Genomic DNA, 23,898 nt, shown 5'->3' with positions numbered 1-23,898 from the left:
CCGGCGCCCCGGGGGCCGCCGACCGCCGCTTCCGGCCGCCCACCCACCTGCGCAGCGTGTCGCCCTGGGCCTACAGGTGAGTGCGCGCGGGCCCGGGCGGGAGGAGCCAGGTAGGTGGGGCTCCGGTCGGATGGGACCAGAGGGCAGGACGAGGCTGACAGTGGCTGGCCTCCCTTGGAAGAAACCTGCTCCCCTAGTTACCCCTCCACGATTTCAGAAGAAGCAATTCTTTCTTGAGCACCTATTCCAAACCAAGGGGTCCTGGTGGTGCTGTGGGTCAGGCGTTGGGCTGCTTACCTCAAGGTTGGTGGTTCAAACCCATTGGCGTCTCTACAGGAGTAAGATGAGGCTGTCTGCTCCCATAAAGATTCGCAGTTTCGCAGACTCACCATGAGGGAGAATGGGTTTGAGGATTTTTATTGTTTATTCCAAACCAGGTGCGTGGGTAAATCCACAAAGGACCACGCCCAGCAGCTATTTTTAATCAATTCTTCAGCAGCATTTTGTTGAGGATGTACGCCCTCTGCTCCTTTAGCCCTAGCCTGGGTCTGACGGAGAAACGGGCATAATTGGTAAACAAACACGAACGTGAACACGGGCAGACGTGGTGTGACACGAAACCTTGCCGGTGTGTGACATTTTAAAAGGAGAAAAGTAGTATTTTTGAGGCTTGAAATGACTTGCAAAGAATAGGCAAAGTTCCAAGATTTGCGTATGTTTCAGAAGAAGGGGGCAGCCTGCACAGGAGGATAGGGGTGTGAGGGGTGCGGGCAGCAGTGGGGCTGGGGTGCCCTCCCTGCCCTGCCTGACTGAAGAGTCCCTGCCATTCAGGCTTACAGCCTCCCCAAAGGCGTCCTGACTATAGATGAGCGGGAGTGGCCAGTTTATGGCTGGGATGTCGAGCAAAATGGTCAGAGAGATACCGCTCAGGGTGCGTATCTGGCTGGAGACCAGGCTAGAGAAGAACACAGGAGCTACATCAGAGCCTTATAAACGATGTTGCAAAGCTTGCTCCGTCTCCTGCAGGAGATCACATAGGCACTTTGGGTTTACGGGTTTAGGAAGGTGTCCCTGAGGAGAACTGGGTGGGAGGGGACCCTGGACAGAGTTCACTGGGGAAGGCCCTTAGGTTCTGAATTTAGGCAGTGGAGGAGAAGGGAAGTGTAAAGACCAGCTGGAAATATCTGGGTCTGAGAGAGAAGGAGGGGACAGGAAGCATGTAGTGAGTCAGAGCTTGAGTCCAGATGTGCAAAGAAATGTCAGCATTGGGTGTAGAATGAATCTGAGCTTCCCTGTGAGCCCCTCCGCTGGTTCATGGATAGTGGGCTTTACTCTTACTCAGCACCACATGGGAACTCAAGGCGACAGCTGCTGGCATGCTAAATCACTGTGTGGAAACCCAAGGCCTCTCAGAGCCCCCACCCCAGCCCTCATTGGAAGTTGGGGCGAGAAGCACCCCATCCTCCCTGCTCCCCTGGATGGTTAGGATCCTCAGGACATATATGTGGACCATTCACTCTTGTTGGCTTCATTCCCAAGATCCCAAAGGGTGGGCTATCATGGCACCCTTCTCTCTTCAACCTCATACTGTGACCTTGATAGTCTAACTAGGATTGGAGACCACAGGCTGGCTTCTCCAGTTGCATATTTCTGTAGCAAATCCTCATCATTCCTGCTGCCTGGACAAAAGAGACCCAAAACCAGGGTGCTTCAGATCTTCCTCCTCAGTAATATGCCTTGTGTTTCTGGCTTGGGTTGTTAATGATGGTATTTAAGCAATGAAACAGAGAATACAGAATGAGCAGCAGCAAGTTTGGGAGCAGGAAATAATAAATCCATTATTGGGCCTGGGTTGCAACATCCATTTGAAAATGCCTGGCTGGCCAGAGATGTAGTCCAAGAGCTCAGGACAGATGTCAGACTGAAATGCAACTTGGGAGTGACCAGCCTAAGAATTTTGTACACAGTGCGTCAGACTGCAAAGTTGTTTGAACTGCAAGGTCAGTGGTTCAAGCTCACCAGCTGCTCCTTGGAAACCCTATACAGGGTCACTATGGGTCAGCATCGACTTGACGGCACTTAACAACTTAACAACAGGTTACAGTGAAGGGCCATTGTTGGTTCAATGGTACAATTCTCTCCTTCAGTGGGAGCAACCCGGGTTTGATTCCTGGCTTTCATGTCCAACCATCATCTGTCTGTCAGTGGAGGCTTGTATGTTTCTAGGATGCTGAGAGTTTCCAGACTAAGACAGGCTGAGACAGAAAGGCCTCGTGATCTACTTCCAAGAATCAGCCAATGAAAACCCTACAGAGCATGGCAGTGCGATCCTCAACTAACCATGGGGATGGTGTAATGGTTTGATCCATCATGCCATGAGGTTATCTTGAGCTGGGGCCAACTTGACAGCAAGTAACAGGTTAAATTGGATTACATTTGCTCCTGGACTGAAACTGTATCTCTTCAGGAGCAAAAGGGACTGACAGGGAGAACAGCTGAAGGAAGGTCATAGAAAGCAGAACGCAGAGACTGATTCCTACCCATGTAGCCTTTGTGAGTTCTGGTGTGGCACTGTAGGATAAACCCTGGACTGATAACCACAAGGTTGGTGGTTCAAACCCACCAACTGCTCTTCAGAAACCATATACAGGGTTGCTATGAGTTGGAACCAACTCGAGGGCACTTAACAACGAGAAGTGCCGGGTGGTATAGTGGGTTACACGTTGGGCTGTTAACCAGCAATTTAGCAGTTCAAATTCACCAGCAGCTCTGTGGCAGAAAGATGAGGCTTCCCGCTCCTATAAAGATTTACAGACACAGAAGCCCTATATAGGGAAATTTTGAAGACGGCTACCTGGCCAGCCAACTGGAAGATAGCCAGCCAAAGAAAGGTGACCCAAGAGAATGCAGAAATTATAGAAAAAGATCCTTAATATCACATGCAAGTAAAATTTTACTGAAGATAATTCAAAAACAGTTGCAGCAGTACATTGACAAGTAGCTGCCAGAAATTCAAGTTGGATTCAGAAGAGAACTTGGAATGAGGGATACCATTGCTGACGTCAGATGGGTCTTGGCTGAAAGCAAAGCATGTGAACGTTATTGGCTACACAAAGGCATTCCCCTGTGTGGATCATAACAAGCTGAATAGCATCACAAAGAATGGGAATTCCAGAACAATTATTGTACTCATGAGGAACCTCTACACAGACCAAAAGGCAGTTATTCCAACGTAACAAGGGGCTACTAAATGGTTTAAAATCAGGAAAGATGTGTACCAGGGTTGTATCCTTTCACCATACTTATTCAGTCTGTATCTGAGCAAATAATCTGAGAAACTAGATTATATGAAGAAGAATGTGGCATCAGACTTGGAGGAAGACTCATTAACAACCTATGATATACAGATGACACAACCTTGCTTCTGTAAGTGATGAGGACTTGAAATACTTCTTGATGAAGACCAAAGACTACAGCCTTCAGAATAGATTGTACCTCAGTGTAAATAAAATGAAAATCCTCACAGCTGGACCAATACATAACATCATGATAGATGGAGAAAAGGTTGAAGTTGCCAAAGACTTCGTTTTGTTTGGATCCACTATCAACACTCATGGCATGGAAGCAGCAGTCAAGAAATCAAATTGGTTGCAAAAAGACCACTTGAAAATGTTTGAAGACTAAGGTGCACCTGACCCAAGTCATGGTGTTTTCAGTTGCCTCATGTGTATGTAGAAATTGAATAATGAATAAGGAAGACCATAATCTTTGCATTTGAATGATGGTGTTGGAGAAGAACATGGAAGGTACCATGGACTGCCAGAGGAACAAGCATGTGTGTCTTGGAAGAAGTACAGCCGGAATATTCCATAGAAACAAGGCTGGCGAGACTTTATTGCTCAGACTTTGGACACGTTGTTAGGAGGGACCAATCCCTGGAGAAGGCCATCATGCTTGGAAGGTAAAATGGAGGGTCAGGGAAAAAGAGGAAGACTTCCAACAAGATGGATTGATGCAGTGGCAGCCACAGTGGGCTCAAGCATGGCAATTGTGAGGATGGCACAGGACCAGGCAGGCAGTGTCTTGTTCTGCAATAGAGTCACTGTGAGTTGGAACTGACTAGATGGCTCATGACAGGAAGTGCCAGGATCAGAACCTACATCTCCATGAGGTGGCCCAAGCATCATACACAGGCTATTTCATGTCAGTTAGCAGCAGTGAGTAACTCAGCACTGCTCCTTACTGCTCGCAGCCTTGAAGCAGGACAGCCTCCAAGGAAGGGCCACTGGCAGGCCTCAGTGGCTGGACACAGAAGCTGCCTGTCTTTCCCTGCTGTAACCCTTAGCTCTTCAGCCTCTCACTTCCTCCCACCACCTCTTAAATAACTAGGAAGTTAGAACAAGTGATGCCCTCGAAGCGCAGGGCCTCTTCTGAGAAGCACACGTGTGTTAGAGGGTGGTACCGAGGACCGGCTCACCTGTGATGCTGCCAGAGTGGCCTCCAAGGTGGACTCTATTTAGGTGAAAACAGATGCCCCCCAGAAGGTCGGTGGGAAAATGGACTGCAAGGCAGAAAACGGACTGAGAAGCACACAAAGGATCCCATTTGGTGGATACTGTTGGTTTTCAAATGGTAATTTGAAATAAGGTGGCTTTCCTGATCTTGGCAGGAGAGATGGATTGTTCAACAATTGGTGCTGGGAAAATTGGATAGCCAGCTGGAAAAAAACAAAACAAAACAATTGGATCTCACTCCTGTAACAAAACAAATTCCAGATGATTCAAAGATCGAAATGTTAAAAACAAAACCAGAAAAACATGGGTAATTACGTTTACAACCTTGGAAGAGAGAACGTCATTACACGCCATTTCCTCTTGGGAAGATAAAAGAGTAAGAAAAATACAAAAGCTAACTGGGGAAAATATAGATTTCCAACCTATGTTGCAAAGGGCTCTCATTTCCTAAAGAGTTCCAACAAATCTAGAAGAAAAGGACCAAAGACCCAATGGAAAGATGAGCAAAGACCGTGGGCAGCTTCCAGGAAAGGAAATTCAAATGACTCAGACCCTTGAAACACAAAAGGATGCGCAACTTCAGGCATTATATAAGTGAAATGCATATATAAACTCTTATGAGAAATCATTTTCCCTCCTACCCACCACTTGTGTTGGCAAGGGTGTGAAAACGTGACATTCTCAGATAGTGTAGGGAGTGTGAATTGGTGCAGCCCAGCAAAGAACAACTGGGTAGTAATGAGCAGAATTTACAATTCACACTCCACTGACCCAGCATTTCCAGTTACTGGCATTTCCTCTACACACATTTGCCCATCTGCTACATGATCTGTGTACAAGAGTATTCACTGGTGTAGCAGCAAGGACTTGGAAACCACTGTAGACTGGGAACCACAAAGTAAGAGGTTCATACCCACCAGTCGCTACTCAGAAAGCCATTGCAGGGTCACTGTGAGTCAGAACCGACTCAGTGGCAATTAACAATAGTATCCAGCTCTTGAGGAGACTGAAGTAACTCTAATTGTGCCCAGATAGAACAATTACAAATTTAAAAAAGAAAAGAAAGATGCAATATAATGTGCATAACATGCTACCATTTTTGTGTTTGGAAAAAAAAAAAGAAAATATTGCTATATATGTTGTTGTTGTTAAGTGCCGTTGAGTTGATTCTGACCCATAGCAACCCTGTATGGGGTTTCCGAGGAGCAGCTGGTGAGCTTGAACTGCCGACCTTGCAGTTCAAACTACTTTGTAGTCTGACACATTAACCCACTGCGCCACACCAGAACTCCTTGGTATATATGAGGAGACTTCAAAAAGTTCACGGAAATCTTTCATTACCTTTCAATTCCATGATCTTTTAAAAAGCCCTTGGATTATATGGGCACACTGATGGCTCATTGGTAGAGTTCCTGCCTCCTGTGTGAGGGTCCTGGATTTGGTTTCCAGCCAGCGTGCCTCTTGTGCCGCCAGCCACAGCCCGTCTGTCGGGCTTGTCTGTTGTTCGGGTGTTGGACAGATTTCAGGGCTTCCAGACAACCAAAGACGGGGCTGAAACAGGACTAGCCACGTTTCATTCTATTACACATGGGGTCACCATGAGTCTGGGACTGACTGGATGACAGCTAACACTAACAACATACTCATCTGTATTTATAATGTACATGAAGTCCTTGTGCCATAGGATAAGCATGCGACCTCAAGGTCAGTTTAAACTACAAGGTCAGTGGTTCAAACTCACCAGCTGCTCCTTGGAAACACTATGCAGGGTCACTATGAGTCAGAACCAACTTGACAGTATTTAGCAACAACATAATGTACATACACATTATAATGGATAGCCTTGTCTCTGAAAGGGTTCCACAAGAAACAGCCTCCTGGTGCCTCTTTGAAACGGGCAAGCTAGGGATGTAACCACAAAGGGGTGTGAGTTGTTACCGCTGATCACCAGTCCTCAGAGACAGGGCTCAGAGCAGAGAGCAGATCGTTTATTGAGTATGCGTGCACACAGGATAGAGGAGCAGGAATCCCCCGGATCTGCCTCCCTGTCTGCAGCACGACCAGGAGCTTTTATGTGGAAGAAAATCAAGACCACGTAATTTGTGATCCAGCATTGTTGTGTTTTCCATGCCAGCAGCTAGGGTGGTTATATCAGTAATTGGGGGGGGAAGTAACACTGTGACCATTTCAGCTGTTCCTGTTTGCTGAGTTTAGCTGTGTTTCCGGGACAGGAGTAGCTCCTGTTGTTTGGGCCAAATGTTCTGTTTAGAGATTAAAAAGGAGTGATTAAAAATCTAGCAAGTAAAATTTTGCTAAAAACACCTCAACAACAGCTGCAGACAGTCCATTGACAGGGAACTACCAGAGGTTCAAGCCGGATTCAAACAAGGACGTGGAATGAGGGATATCATTGCTGATGTCAGATGGATCTTGGCTAAAATACCAAGAAAACACCAGAAACATGTTTGCCTGTGCTTTATTGACTACTCAAAGGTTTTCCACTAAGTGGATCATGACAAGCTGTGGACAACATTGTGAAGAATGGGTATTGCACAACACTTAGTTGTGTTGATGAGGAACCTGTACATGGATCAAGAAACAGCCATTGGAGCAGAATAAGGGAACACTGAATGTTTAAAAACAGGAAAGATTGAACTAGGGTTTTATTCTTGCACCATAATTATTCAATCAGTATGCTGAGAAGTTGGATTATATGAAGAAGAATGTGACATCCGAGTGGAGGAAGACTCATTAACAACCTGCGATCTGCAGATGATACAACCTTGCTTGCTGAAAGCGAAGAGAACTTAATATATTTACTTACTGATGAAAATCAAAGATTACCGCCTTCAGTATGGGTTGTACCTCAATGTTTAAAAAAAAAAAAAAGCCTCACCTTCTGGACCAATAGCCAATAAATCACATCATGATAAATGGAGAAAGATTGAAGTTTCAAAGATTTCATTTTGTTTGGGTCAACCATCAACACTCATGGAAACAGCAGTCAAGAAATCAAACAACATATTAGGCAAATCTGCTGCACAAGACCTTTTAAAAGTGTTCAAGAGCTAAGATGTCAGTTTGAGGACTAAAGTGTGCCTGATCCACACCATGGAGTTTTCAATAGCCACATACGCGTGTGAAAGTTGGACAGTAAATAAGGAAGACTGTAGAAGAACTGATGCATTTGAATTATGGTTTTGCAGAAGAATATTAAAAGTACCATGGACTGCCAGAAGAACAAACAGATCTATGTTGAAAGAAGTACAGCCAGAGTGTTCCTTAGGAGTCAGGATGGCAAGACTTCAGACATCTTATCAGGAGGGACCAGTCCCTGGAGAAGGACATCATGCTTGGTAAAGTGGAGGGTCAGCAAAAATGAGGAAGACCTCCAAGGAGATGAATTGGCACAGTGACAGCAGCAGTGGGCTCAAACGTGAGGCTGGCACAGGACCAGCAGTGTATCATTCTGTTGTGCATAAGGTCACTCAGAGTCCGAACTGACTCGATGGCATCTAGCAATAACAACAAATGATGGAGTGATTAGTAACGAATGTAATTAACAAGGGAGTTAAGTTTTACTATAACTTCTGCTTTAAAATGGCTACTTGGGGTCCATTTTACTTTTGTTGTTGCTATTAAGAGCCGTCAAGTCGATTCCAACTCATAGCGACCCTGTATAGGGTTTCCAAGGAGCGGCTGGTGAGTTTGAACCATTGACCTTGTGGCTCAAACTGACCTTGGGGTCCAGCACATTAACCTGCAGCGCCACACCAGGGCTCCTCCATTTTACTTTAGACCCAAACCTTCCCAGTGCTCCGGTTTCCCAGATCCCCCTGCTTCAGAGACAGGCATGGGAGGAGACTGATGTTTCACTCTTTGGATGTTTTGAGTTTTCTACTATGTGCATGTGTTTCTTGGCTTTTTATTTTTATTTAATTTTTCAATTGAGAACAGAAAGGGAAAATCATTAACTCGGAAGAGAAAGCAGATGCTGAAGAACTACAGCTTCTCCATGTACACATGGTAGCCTTGACTTACCAAGTGCATTGGTACAGAGAAAACATTTAAACACCGAGGACTGCAGAAGAGGCTATAGATATCCCTATGGAATGTTAATGACATCACAGCTCAGTGGACTACAGATGAGCCACCTGAGGTCAGGAGAGAGCAAGTCATTAACCCCAGGGGACAGAGGCAATGGTGACATATGCCATGGTTTGTTTCTAGACCTTTCTGACTATCCAGCCTTGGATCTCCGCCAGTGTGCTATAAGAAAAGCAACGTTCAACATCTAGAACATAAAAATATTTTTTCATTTACTTTGTGGTCTAATGTTTGTTCCTCTTAGACTTCAAAAATAAAAATACCCAAAATAAAATCAGTTTAATTGCTCAGTGTGTTTCCGTGAGTCATAAGAAGTAGATTGTAAGACTGCTGAGGTTTGTGAAGGTTTTAAGATACACATTACTAATTTATGTGGAAACACCAAGGGCAAACACTTCCAGTGCTCTACTTTTGAATTGTTTATATTTTGGTAGTGTGGGGTAGTTACTAGTCTATAAAGCCAGCTTTCGCTGGGATACGAATAAATGCACAAGATTTTGTTTTTCGGATTTATTTGTCCCTTCTCTATATAACTCTCTTCCGACAGGGAATTTAAGAGACTACACCCAAATATATTTTGCAGTAAACCATTCCATGGACTGCAATGACAACAAGGGAGGAAATGGGAAGGAAACAGAGACCTTGGGGAGGTGTAGAGGACAGTAATGAGGGCAGAGCAGGGGACGATGGGCGGCCTGAAAGGAGACTCGGCGTGGAACCCAGAGGCAGTGAGACCCCCGTCCCACCCAAGGGCTGACCATCAGTAGGAACTTCAGGACCATGAGGCTGCAAAGAGTCGGAGGGTACAAGTACCCAGACCATATGCTAGTCTTTCTTCAGACAGTTGGTGGGAAAATGGAATTAAAGGATAATGAGATTTTCCCACCAACTTTTTGAAGCCCCCTCTGGTGAAGAACTCAAGTCAGCATGGCCTCCTATCAGTAGAAATTTCAGCAGATGGCTTTTGGGAAGAGGAGACATTAAAAGAAAAATAAACGCATGTGGGGGTTGCTTTGGAAAGCCTGCAACAGCAACCACAGCTGTAGGTGGCACGTGGATTGGAAGAGGCCACGTTTTGCTGGCGCCCCAGTCAGAGGTGGCCCAACACAGCCTGACCCTTAAGTTCTGATAAGTTGACCTTGAAATAGTCCTGGTGGCACTGTGAGATAAGCATTGGGCTTCTAACCACAAGGTCGGCAGATCAAACCCACCATCTGCTCCATGGGAGAAAGATGAGGCTGTCTGCTCCCATAAATACTGACAGCCTTGAAACCCTAAGGGGGTCGCTATGAATTGGGTTTGGTTTGGGTTTCATAGTTAGTGATGCTGCTATGATTTTAGAATGTCCTCATAGGAAGGATAGAAATAAAAAGGATGCATTTGCTTTGGCTTCCCCTAACCCTTCAGTGTAGCTGATGGAATCACCCTGTTTCCCACCTGGGCTGTCAACTCATTATTATATTTTAGCAATCTAGAACTGTCACAGGTGGGACTCGAACCCACAACTCTTTCCGGAAACTAGAAACCCCAAGCACAGAAGCAGAAGCTTGAATCTGGCGCCTTAGACCACTTGGCCATCATGGCAATCTGAAAACCTCAGGGCCTGATGCTTATGAGTAAAATCACACAGTGCTGCTCACGTGGTTTTCTTTCTCCCAGCTCTGTCCTTTTTAAATGAGCCTAACTCTGGAGAGAAGGAGCTCTGGTAGCATTGTTGTTGTTCTTAAGTGCCATCGAGTCGGTTCTGACCCATAGCGACCCTGTATAGGGTTTCCGAGGAGCAGTTGGTGAGCTTGAACCTCCAACTTTGCAGTTCAAACGGCTTTGCAGTCTGGCACATTAACCCACAGCGCCACACCAGGACTCCGTGGTTACGAATTGGGCTGCTAACCTCAGGGTCAGCAGTTCGAAACTACCCAGATGTTCCACGAGAAATAGAGGAGACTTTCTGCTCCCATGAAGATTTACAACCTTGGAAACCCTGTATAGGGTATGAGTCCGAACCGACTCCACAGCACGTTACCACCACCACCAATTCTAGAGCGAGTTAGAGAAACTAGACAGCCACCGCTCATCTGTCAGAAGGCCGGTATGGTACTAGGATGCTGAACAGTTTTCTGCAGAGTCTCCAGACTAAGACAGACTAGGAAGAAGGAAGAAACACCTCTCGTGATCTCCTTCCAGAAATCACCCAGTGAGAACCCTGTGGATCACCGCCATCTGATTCACAGCTGGTCCCAGGGATGGTGCAGGACTGAGCCAAGTTTTGTTTTGTTGTGCGTGGGCCTGTCATGAGTCAGGGGCTAATAAGAACAGCAACAGCAGAGAGGTTAGGGATCAAACATTAGAGAAGGTTCCTGTCTTCATGACCTAGCGCAGCTAGAACAGAAATGCCACCAGTGGGTTGGCATCAGTCCTGCCCTAGATCTAGGGGCTTCACAGTGCAGGGACCCCCTGACCACTCCATTCCTACCTCTTCTTTCTTGGCATCACTAGGTGCCTGTTTGCTCACTTCCCTCTCCCTTTCTCTTGTAAGATCCAAGGCCCTACTGGGCCCACCCCTGGGAAACTCCCTGACATCCCATCAGGGTCTGGCTGGGATATCCCACTCTTGCCCCTTCGTTGGTTTATCACATCAGACCACATCACAAAGGATCATTGCATAACTGCCAACAGAGAATCACGACACGATTCAATCCGTGACTATCTCCTACCTGACTGTCCTTTTGGATAAATATTCCCATTTCTCTTTTTTCAAATGCTTGCCCCTCCCTCGATGCTTTTTCAAAGTTGTCTGTGAACACACAGCTTAAGAAACGCTGTGGGAAGTGGGCCCGGACTTCTCGGTCACAACCCTCTCTTGTCCCTAGGCCCCCTGGACATCCAGCGACAGCGCTCTTGTTACTTCTGACCACTTCTGAATGTGCCATTCAGCTCTAGCTTGGGACTTTGCTTTTCTTCTTCTTCTCTCTTTTTTTAATCACTGTTTTCCTGCCTAAGTCCACATTTTCCTGGGTACCTACTTCAAACTTTGGTTTACTCAAATGACATGAAGTTATCAAAACCTTTCTGGCTTCTGGGACCATCTGGTGAGAAAACAGCTGGGGTTAGTAACCCAGGTGTTGTGCCTTTTCTGTGCCACATTAGAATGGTCTGTTAAGAAAAGGAGGGCTGGAGAAGAGGAGAGAAGAGAACAGAGACAGAGGGAATGGTTGTTTCTAGCTGGAGCATGTGATACAGAAGGCAGTAACACTGTTCATCACAATCCATTCTTGGAAAAAGGGAGGCCCTCATTGTGAAGACTCCATACTGAAGAAATGGCGGTTGTTGAGTTCTGTTGAGTCAGTTCCAAATCAAAGCAGACCAGTGTAGGGTTTCTGAGGAGTAGCTGGTGGGTTTGAACCACCGACCTTGTGGTTCACATGGACCTTGTGAGCCCGTGCATCCTCCTGCAGTACCACATCAGGACTCCGAAGAGACAGTAATGGTGAAGAATGACAGCAGAGAGGTACACACACCCCCCTCAAAGGAGTCATTCATGAGAGACCAAAATGCCAGCATCTGCTCAGGGACAAAGTACGGAGGGCCAGAAGGGACCAGAAAGAAGGACAAATGGCAACCCAAGGAGGAAATGGCAAGAGACCTGCTACAGTCAAGGGATCACAATCTATGTCACACAACAAAATGTGTGTGATTGTCAAATGGGATGCTGATTTGCTCTGTAAACTTCCATCCCAATCTCAATCAAAAGTTCAAGGGACACGAAAACCTATGGAGTGTAGTTCTGCCCCGACACACAGGGGTTGCCATGGGTCAGAGTCAGCTTGATGGCACCTGGTGGTGGTGGTGGGAGGTTGGGCCAGGTGCCCACATTCTCCCTCCCCCTCCACATCTATCCCCAAGTCAGCTGGTTGCCTTTGAGTCAGTTCCAACTCGTGCTGACCTCACGTGTGGCAGAGTGGAACTCCTAGGGTTTTTATGGCTGTCACGTTTCAGAAACAGATTGCCAAGTCTCTTCTTTCAAGGGTGTGTTCAAATCACTAACGTTTCTGATAATAGCCCTTTTGTGCCAAGATGCAGTTCATAGTAAAGCCTTCTGAAGGTGGGCCAACAAAGTGCAGTGCTTGGTTGCATTGATAGCAACTGGCCAACTGGCCAACTGGCCAACTGGCCAACAATGTATCTTCATATTACTTCCTCTCTTCTGGTCTGTGTGGATTGCATTTTCGGATGACTTTCTTCTCAAACTCTGTTTTTGGCAGAGCCTGGGAATTCTTTCCATTATTTTACTTTAACAAACTCATGTTTTGGCTAATATTTTGGGCTCATGTCTTCCTCAAACAAAAGGTGGTTTGAGAAAGATAAATTGGAATGAAAGTAGGTTCTGTTGATTCAGTTTGGGGTAGATACCAGGTTCCCTTGTAGCATGAATTTTTTAAAGGAAGCAAGTTGATTACAGATGTAGTCATAATTTCTAGGGGTATCACTTCCCAAGAACAAGTATTAGATGTCATTGAAAATGGGCCTTCTCAGGATCACTCTAGAAAACCATAGGAGACCGCACAGACCACAGCCTCACTAGCCTGAGACCAGAAGAACTAGATGGTGCCCACTACACTACTGCTCTGGTCAGATTACAACAGCTCACAACAGAAGACCCTGGAAAGAATGGTACAATGCTATAGAACAAAAGGCAAAATTATTTAAAAAACAAACTCACACCTGACTTACTGGTCTGATAGAGACTTGTGGAACCCCCAAGACCGTTGACCTTAAACACCCTTTAAACCCACAATGGAACCTACCCCTGGGATCATATTTAGCCAAACAATAGGCCGATCTATAAAGTGATCACTGAAAAGCGTGTTTCTCAGAACAATCAACCATACAAGAGCAAAAGAGCAGCATTTGCCCCCCCCCCCCAAAAAAGCTTAGAAGGCAGGAAGGGGCAGAAAAGAAGGACTAGTGGACACAGGGAACCCAGGAAGGAAGTGGGAAGAAGAGTGTTAGTACATTTGTTGTTGTTAGGAGTCATCTAGTTGGTTCTAACTCATGTAACCTGTGCACAACAGAACGAATCCCTGCCAGGTCCTGCACCAACCCCACAATCATTGTTCAACTTGAGCCCATTGCTGCTGCCACTGTGTCAATCCATTTCCTTAGGGGGGTCTTCCTGTTTTACACTGACCCTCTACTTTAGCTAGCATGATGTCCTTCTCCAGGGAATTGTCCTTTCTGATATAATATGTCCAAAGCATGAAAGATGAAGTCTGGCCATCTTATCTTCTAAGGAGCATTCTGGTTGTACTCCTCCAACACAGAGTTGGTTGTTCTTTTGGCTGTTCATGGTATTTTTAATATTCTTCTCCCATCACCATAACTCAAATGCATCAATTCTTCTATGGTCTTCCTTCTTCATTGTTCAACTTTCACATGCACATGAGGCTATTGAAAATACCACAGTTTGGGTCAGGCGCACCTTAGTTCTCAAACTGACATTTTTGCTAGTAAATACTTTAAAGAGGTCATGTGCAGCAAATTTGCCTAATGCAATATGTCGTCTAATTTCTTGACTTCTGCTTCCATGAGTGTTGATGTATCTAAGCAGAATGAAGCCTTTGACAACTTCAATCTTTTCTCCATTTATCGTGATGTTATTTATTAGTTCAGTGACGAAGATTTTTGTTTTCTTTACTTGAGGTGCAATTGATCCTAAAGGCTGTGGTCTCTGATCTTCATCAGTAAGTACTTTAAGCCCTGTTTGCTTTCAGCCAGCAAGCTTGTATCATCTGCATATCGCAGGTTGTTAATGAGTCTTCCTCCAATCCTGATACCCAGTTCTTCTACATATAATCCATCTTCTAGGATTATGTGCTCAGCATACAGATTGAATGAGTATGGTGAAAGAACACAACCCTGGTGCACGTCTTTCCTAACTTTAAGCTATTTAGTGTCTAAGCATTGTTATTACATTGAGTAGATACAATTAAAGTCATGAAAAAAATGTGTAGAAATTGTTGAATGAGAAATTAATTCGCTTTGTAAAATTTCATCTAAGCTGCAATAAAATGTTTTTAAAAATTAGTAATGAGTTTATTTTGATACCACAAATATATTTTTAGAGGGTAAATGAAAAACCCAACTCTTGGTTTTTGGTATTAAATCCTGTGCAAATGCATATTTGGGGTTTATGATAGATTTTTGTTAACAGAATATTGTATGAATTCAAAATGCATTGCATCTCAAAGCAACTTCTTGTTGTTGTTAAGTACCATGGAATCAGTTCCGACTCAGAGTGACCCTGTACAGGGTTTCCGAGGCTGTAAATCTTTACGGGAGCAGAACGTCTCATCTTTCTCCCGCGTAACAGCTGGTAGTTTTGAACTGCTGACCTTGAGGTTGGCAGCCCGACTTGTAACCACTACCCTACCAGAGCTCCTTAGCTGGAAGTAAAGTCAATATACTTTGGCAAGCTGTTAAAAAAAAAAAAAAAAAAAAAGTTGGTATTTTCCCCAGTAAATATTTTTATGCATAAGTGACAGTTAATTGGCCAAAGTACCCAGAAATTTTTTCCCCTCTCCTCAGAATAGAGCAGGCTTTACTGCCCCTATCAGTGATTCACAAAGTAAAAATAAATGCATTGTCACAGAGCATTGTCAGGGGATTAAAGGCTCTTGTTCTGAAAATAGATCCATTGGCTTTGCTTCTGTAGCGATTGTCCCTAATGGATGTGGCTTTACAGGCCATCCCTAGGTTTCAAGCATCTGACTTACAGACAACGCCTACTTGCCCTTCAGTATTGTCAACATGCCCTCATCACTGTGAAACAGTTGAACCAACCCTTACTTGCAAATTTATGATCACATTCACCTTCATGGAGCTTTTAAGTCATTGAGACAAAAAGCCTTTGGGTCTTTTCTTGTACTAAAATAAAGAACCTAAAGATTGTGTTCTGACTTACCTATAAATTAGACTTAAAAACTGACTTAGACTTAAAAGACACACTCAGGAAAGGATCTCATTCCTAAGCTGGGTACTGCATATGTTTCTGGCTATCAGCTCCTCTTTCAGATGTCCTCCTCGGAATAAAATGTGTGTGCCCCTCTCGTGCCAGCACTGAGACGTGTAAAGGTGTAGGACAGAACACATGGACCATGAAGGGAAATTCCTCTTGGCGTCTGTTTTCCAGAAACGCCACATGGAAACTTTGAGAGAGGGCGATGACTATATCACTATCGTTGTTTGTTGTTGTTGTTGTTGTTAAGTACCGTGGGGTCAGCTTCGACTCATAGTGACCCTACACAGGGTTTCCAAGGCTGTAAATCTTTACGGGAGTAGAATGCCTCATCTTTCTCCCACAGAACCACTGGTAGTTTCGAACTGCCGACCTTGAAGTTCGCAGCCCGATTCATAACCACTACGCTACCAGAGCTCCTTTGTTGTTTAGTGTCTTCCAGTTACTTCCAAATCATAGACACTCTGTACAGGGTTTCTGAGGAGCGATGAGTGGGTTTGAACCTCCAACCTTGTGGTTACCAGTCCAGTGCTTGTTCTACAGCACCCCCATCAGGGCTCTCTCTAAATTAATAATGGGACATGGGAAAACAATCCACCCAAGAACTCTTCTGGAGTTAGGTAGTCTGGGCTAATGTTTTGGAATTAGTTATTCCTCAGAACCGCTTCACTGGTGATCAAGATGGGCCCCATCTTTTTTGCTCACAGGTGATTGGACACCTTACCTACCTGGCCCAGGGCCCACCTCAGTATGTTGGCAGCTTCCCCTGGACAGAGAGTTGAGCCAGTTTCCCACTTGGTTTTCCCTTTTGAAGAGCTGTTCCCAGGGACACTGAATATGTGGGAATGACAAGCTAGCATACCGCTCCCAGGACTGTTGGCACTTGCTCTCCGTCTGTTCAACTTACTTTCTGAATTATCTTCCACATTCTTTTCCCAAAGCATGAGTCACTCTCCCCTCACCTCCCTGAGAAGCAGATTTCACATAGAATAAATGGATGTCCTGGCTGTAGCTCCACCACCTACCTACCAAGTGACCATCTGGCAGCTGTAAATACCCACCCATTCTGGAGGGCTGAGCTATTTGACGCCTGTCCTTGGGTACGGGAGGACCATGTCGTTGATTCGGCCTTCCTGGGAAATTAAGAGCCCCAGGTCTCACCCAGGTGAGCTGAAAACTTTGGACAAGTCCCTTAGTCTGTGGTGCCTCAGTTTCCTCCGAGTCAAAGGATAAGGCGGGACTCTTGTTCCTGGAGCTCTGTGCCACCTCAGCTGAAACCCATCCTGTTGCCTCAGCTTCAGGGCTGACCAGGTTTTAGGAGAGCACCAAAGTTGACCTCTGTCCCCAGGTAGATTGGGATCTGACCTGTCACCCACCGGGGTAGGCAAGGGGAGGCAGCCCAGGTGCAGAGGTCCTGGCTCCTGGCCTCCCAGGCTGGTTTCCATGTCCTCGTGCATGAAACACGCGGAACTGCTGTGTTCTCGCAGAGGGCCAGAGAGCATTTTCCAGAGCTTCCTGGCAGCTCCTGCCGAAGCTCTTTGGCTCCCTCACGCTGCCGTAATGAATGCAGGGAGGGTGGAGCTGATGGAACTGCTGGTCCTCGTTCTCAGAAGAGGAAAATCTGTGGTTTTCTGTGTCCCCAATTACTCCCTGGTTAGCGAACAGAGCCCTACTATAACCCGTCCCCACACTCTGGGCCGAGTTTTCACAATTCTTTCCACACTGGTCACCTGGCCTTCTCCCAGTCGTCTCTTGGCCGCCTGTTGGTACCCAAGGGAAAATGAAAGTGTTGAATGAGTAACACAAACCTCTCTTAGGATGCCTTGTCTTAAACTTGGAGACCACTGGCTGATACAAGAGCTGTGTATTAGAATTATTTGGGGAGCTTTATAAAATCCCAGCAATCTGTCCCCACTCCAGAGCAACTAAGTCAGGCTTGGCAGAGGGGTAGAAGGGTGGGGACAGGAAGCTGTCCCAGTCAACAGCTGAGACTCCAGGCCACCTCGTTTTCAGAGCTGAGTGGGTTACTAATGACTTGCACTGAGAAGAGTTAGCAGCTTATGAAAACACTGGGCTGGGCTGGTTGTGCAGTTCAAACCTATGAGAGGGTTTCAAAATGTTTGTTGAAAAATTCCAGTATCTTTTCATTCTATTTTTCCACAAACTTTTTTAAGTCCCCTCTTATTTGGAAAAAATGCAGTCATCGCATTGTGTACTCTCAACTGCAGCCAACATTCACATGGTTAACAGCTGAGTACTAATGTCACTAAAGAGAGAGAGCCCAGAACTCTGGGAAGGGTTCTGTGGATTGATCTGTGCCTGTGATTCCCCAGTTAAAATGGGCAAAACAAATCCCATGGACAAGTGGGTAAAGCGCAGATTCCGGGACCTGAGACACAGAGTTTCTTTGCTTGGGGCTGAAGTCCACAATGTGTACAGTGGACAGGAGCCTCAGAGGGTCAGAGAATTATACTCTTAACATCTCACTAACGCTTTCTGAGGGTCTCCCACATCCCAGGCAAAGGCAATTCGTTTTCAGAGGTGTTTGAATGAGACATTGGTCCTCTCTCCATCTTTTCTAGAAGGACTGGCAGAGATGTTTTTATTACCCTAGCTTTGTAATGTTGTGGTATCTTGTAGTGAGTCCGCCTTCTTATTCTTATTCAACATTGTCTTAACTGTTCTGACCCATTTCTCTCCATGTGAATTGTAGGATCAGCTTGTCAATGCTAAGAAAAATGTTAGGGAAATTTTGGGTTGAATTTCATTGACTATATAGATTAATTGGAGGATTTCTCCAATATCTTGGAGACGCAGTATGTTGGCAGGTGTTTTTTCTAAGCAGGACACGTGGATAAAAAGATCACATGATCAGGCCTGCCATCAAGAAGCTGGGGGAAGTTGCCTGGCTATCAAATCCATCCCATGCTTGTCACAGAGAACCTAATTCTACGTGCCATCAAGTTGCCTATGAGTCATGGCGACTCCATGTGCCTGAGAGTAGAACTGTTCTTTCTAGTGTGTTCTTGTTTTTCTAAAATGTAGAGCTTTTTATTATTATTATAGACATTTCCAAATGTGTATGAAGATCAAGAGGCTAGAATAATGAACTCCATGGACTCCTGGTGTGGCACTGTAGGATCAGCACTGGGCTGCAAACCACAAGGTCAGCAGTTCAAACCCACCAGCTGCTCTTTGAAAACCCTATACTAGGTCACTATGAGTCGAAACCGATGCAATGGCATTTACACAACAATATGAATCAGTTAAGGAGCTCTGGTAGCGTAGTGGTTACGAATCGGGCTGCGAACCTTAAGGTCAGCGGTTTGAAACTACCAGCTGCTCCACTGGAGAAAGATGAGGCTTTCTACTCCAGTAAAGATTTACACCCTCGGAAACCCTGTACAGGGTCGCTATGGGTCGGAACCGACTCGATGGCACATAACAACAACATGAATCAGTTACTCAGATCCAACAGGTATTAACTTTCACCAATTTTGTTTATTTCCTCCCACAATCTATGTATTTTTCATTGTGGTGGAAATTTATGTAGTGAAATATACCCCATCTCAAAATTTCTACATTTACAATGCATTGACATTTATTACATTCTTCAAGTTGTGTAGACATTCTTGCTATCCTTTTCCAAATCATTCCAACACCATTAACGCAACATCAATGCCCTCAAGCAGAAACTCTCCTTCTCCACTCCCTTGCTATCCCTGGTAACTACTGATGATGTTTGATTTCTATATTGCATCTGCTTATTTCATACAAGTGGGCTCTTACAGTATTTGTCCTCTGGCTAATGACTTATTTCTATCATCTTGATGATTTCAACGTTCATCTATGTGGTGGTGGTGGTTATGTGCCGTGGAGTCGGTTCCAACTCATAGCGACCCTGCACAGGGTTTCCGAGGCTGTAAATCTTTACGGGAGCAGAACGCCTCATCTTTCTCCCACGGAACAGCTGGTAGTTTCGAACTGCTGACCTTGATGTTCGCAGCCCGATTCGTAACCACTACGCTGCTGGAGCTCCTTTCATCTATGTAGTGACATTCATTTCTGTTCGTGGCTGAGTCGTATTCCATTGTACGCATATCATTACACATGTTGTTTATCTATTCATCTGTTGTTAGCATTTTGGGTGTTACCACCTTTTATCAATTGTGAATAGTGCTGTAATGAACATTTGCGTACAGGTTTCCATTTGGTTCTGTACACCTTCATTTCTTCTAGGTATAGACCTAGGATTGGGATTGCTGGGTTGTATGGTAGTGTGTTCAATTTTTTGAGGAACTGCCAAACAATTTTCCATAGAGGTTGTACCAGTTTACATTCCCACCAGCAGTGAATAAGGGTTCCAATTTCTCCATAACCTTGCCAACACCTGTGTAGTTCTCTGCTTTTTTACCATAGGCATTCTAATGGTGGTAAGGTGGCATCTCATTATGGTTTGGGGTTGCATATCCTAATGGCTAATGATGTTGAACATCTTTGCATGTGTTTGTTGACCATTTGAATATGCTCTTCAGTGAAATGTCTGTTCAGACCCTTCATCCACATTCTGATTGGGCTGTTTTTCACTAAGTCATTGATGTTTTTAAGATATATTTTAGGTATTAGGCTTTCACTGGATATATGGGTCCTAAAAATTTTCTCCCTATCGATTGTTTCTTCATTCTGTTGACAAAGTTCTTAGATGAACAAAAGTATTTCATTTTTATGAGGTTCCAGTTATTTGGTGGTGGTGTTAAGTGCCATTAAGTTGGTTCTGACCCATAGCGGCTCTTCATAGGGCTTCCGAGTAGCAGCTGGTGAGTCTGAACCGCTGACCTTGCGGTTCAGTAAATTATTCTGCAGTTCCCCATCCTTAAAAGCCATGTCCCTCTATTTTCTTCTATGGATTTTATGATTTTAGTTTTCACAGTTATCCATTTTACATTTTGAATGGTTTCTTGTGTACGGTGTGAGGCATGGATCCTGATTCAGTCTTCTGCATGTGGAATCTGATTTTTTCAGCATCTTTTTGTTGAAAACATGTACCGTACCGTAGGGTTCTCAGCAACTGAATTCTTACGGGGGTGCCTCTGGGTAGACTCAAACCTTTAACCCTTCAGTTAGCAGCTTCACTCATTAACTGTGCCTGTCTCCCAGCAACTCCTTCAGAGAACCAACAGTGGAAAAAGATTTGCTCAGTGTCTCAGGTTGATGACTAAGTTGGAACCAGAATTTTAGGAACAGCACTCGTCCTGATTTGATCCTACCTTTTAAAGAAAGTCTATTGGGTTGAGCTCATTGACCTTAGATCAGTACTTCGGGGTTTCCAGATAGGGACAGAGAAGGCATCTCATCCACCTTTTTTCCAGGGCTGGCATTTCATCCTGCTGCTTTGAAGTTACTTTAATCGATCATTCTAGAAAGTGGAAGAGTGGGCCACATTAGGAGCTTGTCCCGGTGAAAAGTCACCGCCACCCTTGGGCCCTGAGAGGGGACAGATTAGGTGCTGAGATTCCTCCTTGTGAGGAATGTGCTCTTAGTCCTCCAGAACAGCTTCACATTGTTTCCTACAAAGTTCAGGTCCCTGGGGCAGTGGTCCTTTTTGGTATCTGCTGTCAGAAACATTCCTCTCCGCACTCAGGTTCCATCACCTCTAATCATCCCTGGAGGACAAGTCCTTTGTTCCTGGATTAAGCAGGCCAGCTGTCACTTGTGTGTGCCAGGCTTCTCCCTTGGCCAGTGGGACACTTCTGGGCCCCAGCAGAGGGAAGAGCTTGGTGTGGTTCCAGTGTGTTCTCCTGCCAGGCACCCACAAAGCAGCATGGAGAACGTGCAGCATGGAGAGCATGACTGGGCCCAAGGAAGCCAGACAGTCATGCAGAAGTTCACTGGCTCTCCACCTGCCTGGCCACACACACGTGCTTGGTGACATAAGGGGTCCTTGCTGTTTCTTTCACATGTCAGCCTTCTTCAGCCAAGAGGTACTTGTGCTAACAGCCCTCCACATCTAAAGACATGGGGTGGGACAACAGACTTTATTTTGTGTCTGTCCCTGGATTGTTCTAAGACTTCCAGACCTGTCCTCATGATCTCTACTCAATCTTGTGCCTTCCTGCTTCTTTAGCACCATGGCTGGTGGGTGGTGTGACGGCAGCCTTTCACGCCACTCCTCGGCAGCACATTTCTCTTTAAAGGAAACCACCTGATCTGTTAAGTGTGACATTTGTACCTTCTTGCTGTCTCCCACATCCCAGGCAGAGGTAGAGGGTAGGCAGGTGTCTTTTGGACACTGTGGTGGCAGGAACTTCAGTAGCTGGGGACACACAGCGGGGATGGAGGCTTCTAGTCAGTGAATGAGCCTTCTGACTGTCCCAGCATCCCTGTTTCACCAACAGGGACGGGGCTGAGTGACAGTTGTTCGTCATGGTTCACACATTGCTACCTACACACTGCGGAGCATGAAAGGATAGCTACTCAATTGTTTAGACTTGAGGGGGATTTTTGAAGCCTTCAGGTCAAACTCCTATTACAGATTTTGTGTTGTTAGACGCCATGGAAACAGTTCCAAGTCATAGGGACCCTCCATCTATAGCAGAACAAAACACTGTCCACTTGTGCATACTCTTAATAATTATTGTTCATGTTTGAGCCCATTGTTACTGCCACTGTGTCAGTTCATCTTGTTGGGGGTCTTCCTCTTTTTGCTGACCCTCCACTTTGTTGTTGTTATAGTTGTCAGTTATCATCGAGTCAGTTTCCGACTCATGGTGATCCTAGGCACAACAAAATGAAACACTGTTCTGTCCTGTGCCAACCTCACGATTGTTCTGTTTGAGCCCACTGTGGCTGCCACTGTGTCAGTCCATCACATTGGGGGTCTTCCTCTTTTTGTTGACCCTCCACTTTACCAAGCCTGATGTCCTTCTCCAGACACTGGCTCTTCCTGCCACTTTGTCTGAAGTACGAGAAATGACTTCTCGTCTTCGCGTCTAAGGAGCGTTCTGGCTGTAGCTCTTCTTAGACAGATCTGTTCGTTCTCCTGGCAGTCCATAATACTCTCATGTAGTTCTCCAATACCACGATTCAAATGTATCAATCCTTCTTTTGTCTTCCTTATTCATTGTCCAGTTCTCACATGAATGTAAGCTCTGGTAGCGTAGTGGTTACAAGTCGGTTTGAAACTACCAGCAGTTCCATGGGAGAGAGATGAGGCTTTCTGCTCCCATAAAGATTTACAGCCTTGGAAACCCTATACAGGGTCGCTATGAGTCAGAACCAACTCCACAGCACACCACCACCACCACATGCATATGAAGTTATTGAAAATACCATGGCTTGAGTCAGGCGCACCTTAGTCCTCAAACTGACATCTCTACTCTTGAACACTTTAAAGAGGTCTTGTGCAGCAGATTTGCCTGATACAACATGTCATTTGATTTCTCGACTGCTGCTCCCATGAGTGTTGGTTGTGGATATCCATGTAAGATGAAGTCCTTGACAACTTCAATCTTTTCTCTGTTTATCATGATGTGACTTATTGATCAGTTGTGATGATTGTCAATTTTATTTACATCGAAGTGCAATCAATACTTAAGGCTGCAGTCTTTGATCTCCATCAGTATTTCAAATCCTCATCTGCATATTGCAGTTTGTTAATGAGTCTTCCTCCAATCCTGATGCCATGTTCTTCTTCATATAATCCAGATTCTCAAATTACTTACTCAGTTTACAGATTGAATAAGTGTGATGAAAGGATATAACCCTGATGTACACCTTTCTTGATTTTAAGCCATTCAGTAGCCCCTAGTTTTATGAGAAAGACTGCTTCTTGGTCTGTGTACACGTTTCTCATGAACACAATCAAGTGTTCTGAAATTCCCATTCGTCACAATGTTATCCTTAATTATGTTATGACCCACACAGTTGAATGCCATTATGTAGTTAATAAAGCACAAGCAAACATCTTTCTAGTATTCTCTGCTTTCAACCAAGATCCATATGACATCAGCAGTGATAACCCTTCTTCCAAATCCTCTTCTGAATCCAGCTTGAATTTCTGGCAGCTCCTTGTCAATGTACTGCTACAACTGCCTTTGAATTATCTTTAGCAAAATTTTACTTGCAAGGGCTGTTAATGATATTGTTGGATGATTTCTACATTCCATTGGACTACCTTTCTTTGGAATGGGCACAAATATGAGTCTCTTCCAGTTGGTTGGCTAACTAGCTGTCTTCCAAATTTCTTGACACAGACAAATGAGC

At 45.1% G+C, this 23,898-nt stretch overlaps 1 protein-coding gene across 1 annotated transcript in view; it reads left to right on the top strand.

The window, feature by feature from the left end:
* Positions 1 to 2: 2 nt before the first annotated feature.
* The window catches only part of IL17D (interleukin 17D), a gene marked incomplete at its 5' end in the record, with an annotated part of 28,905 nt that continues 5,009 nt past the window's right edge, over positions 3 to 23,898 (top strand). Inside the window, one exon of the mRNA XM_006832055.1 lies at positions 3 to 76. Coding sequence (XP_006832118.1) covers positions 3 to 76 — 74 coding nt within the window. The remainder of the gene's footprint in view (positions 77 to 23,898) is intronic.

The sequence above is a fragment of the Chrysochloris asiatica genome, unplaced genomic scaffold, assembly GCF_000296735.1.
Source record: "Chrysochloris asiatica unplaced genomic scaffold, ChrAsi1.0 scaffold00005, whole genome shotgun sequence".
Lineage (NCBI taxonomy): Eukaryota > Metazoa > Chordata > Mammalia > Afrosoricida > Chrysochloridae > Chrysochloris > Chrysochloris asiatica.
Note: the sequence above shows the minus strand (reverse complement) of the source record. Positions and strands in the feature narration are given on the sequence as shown.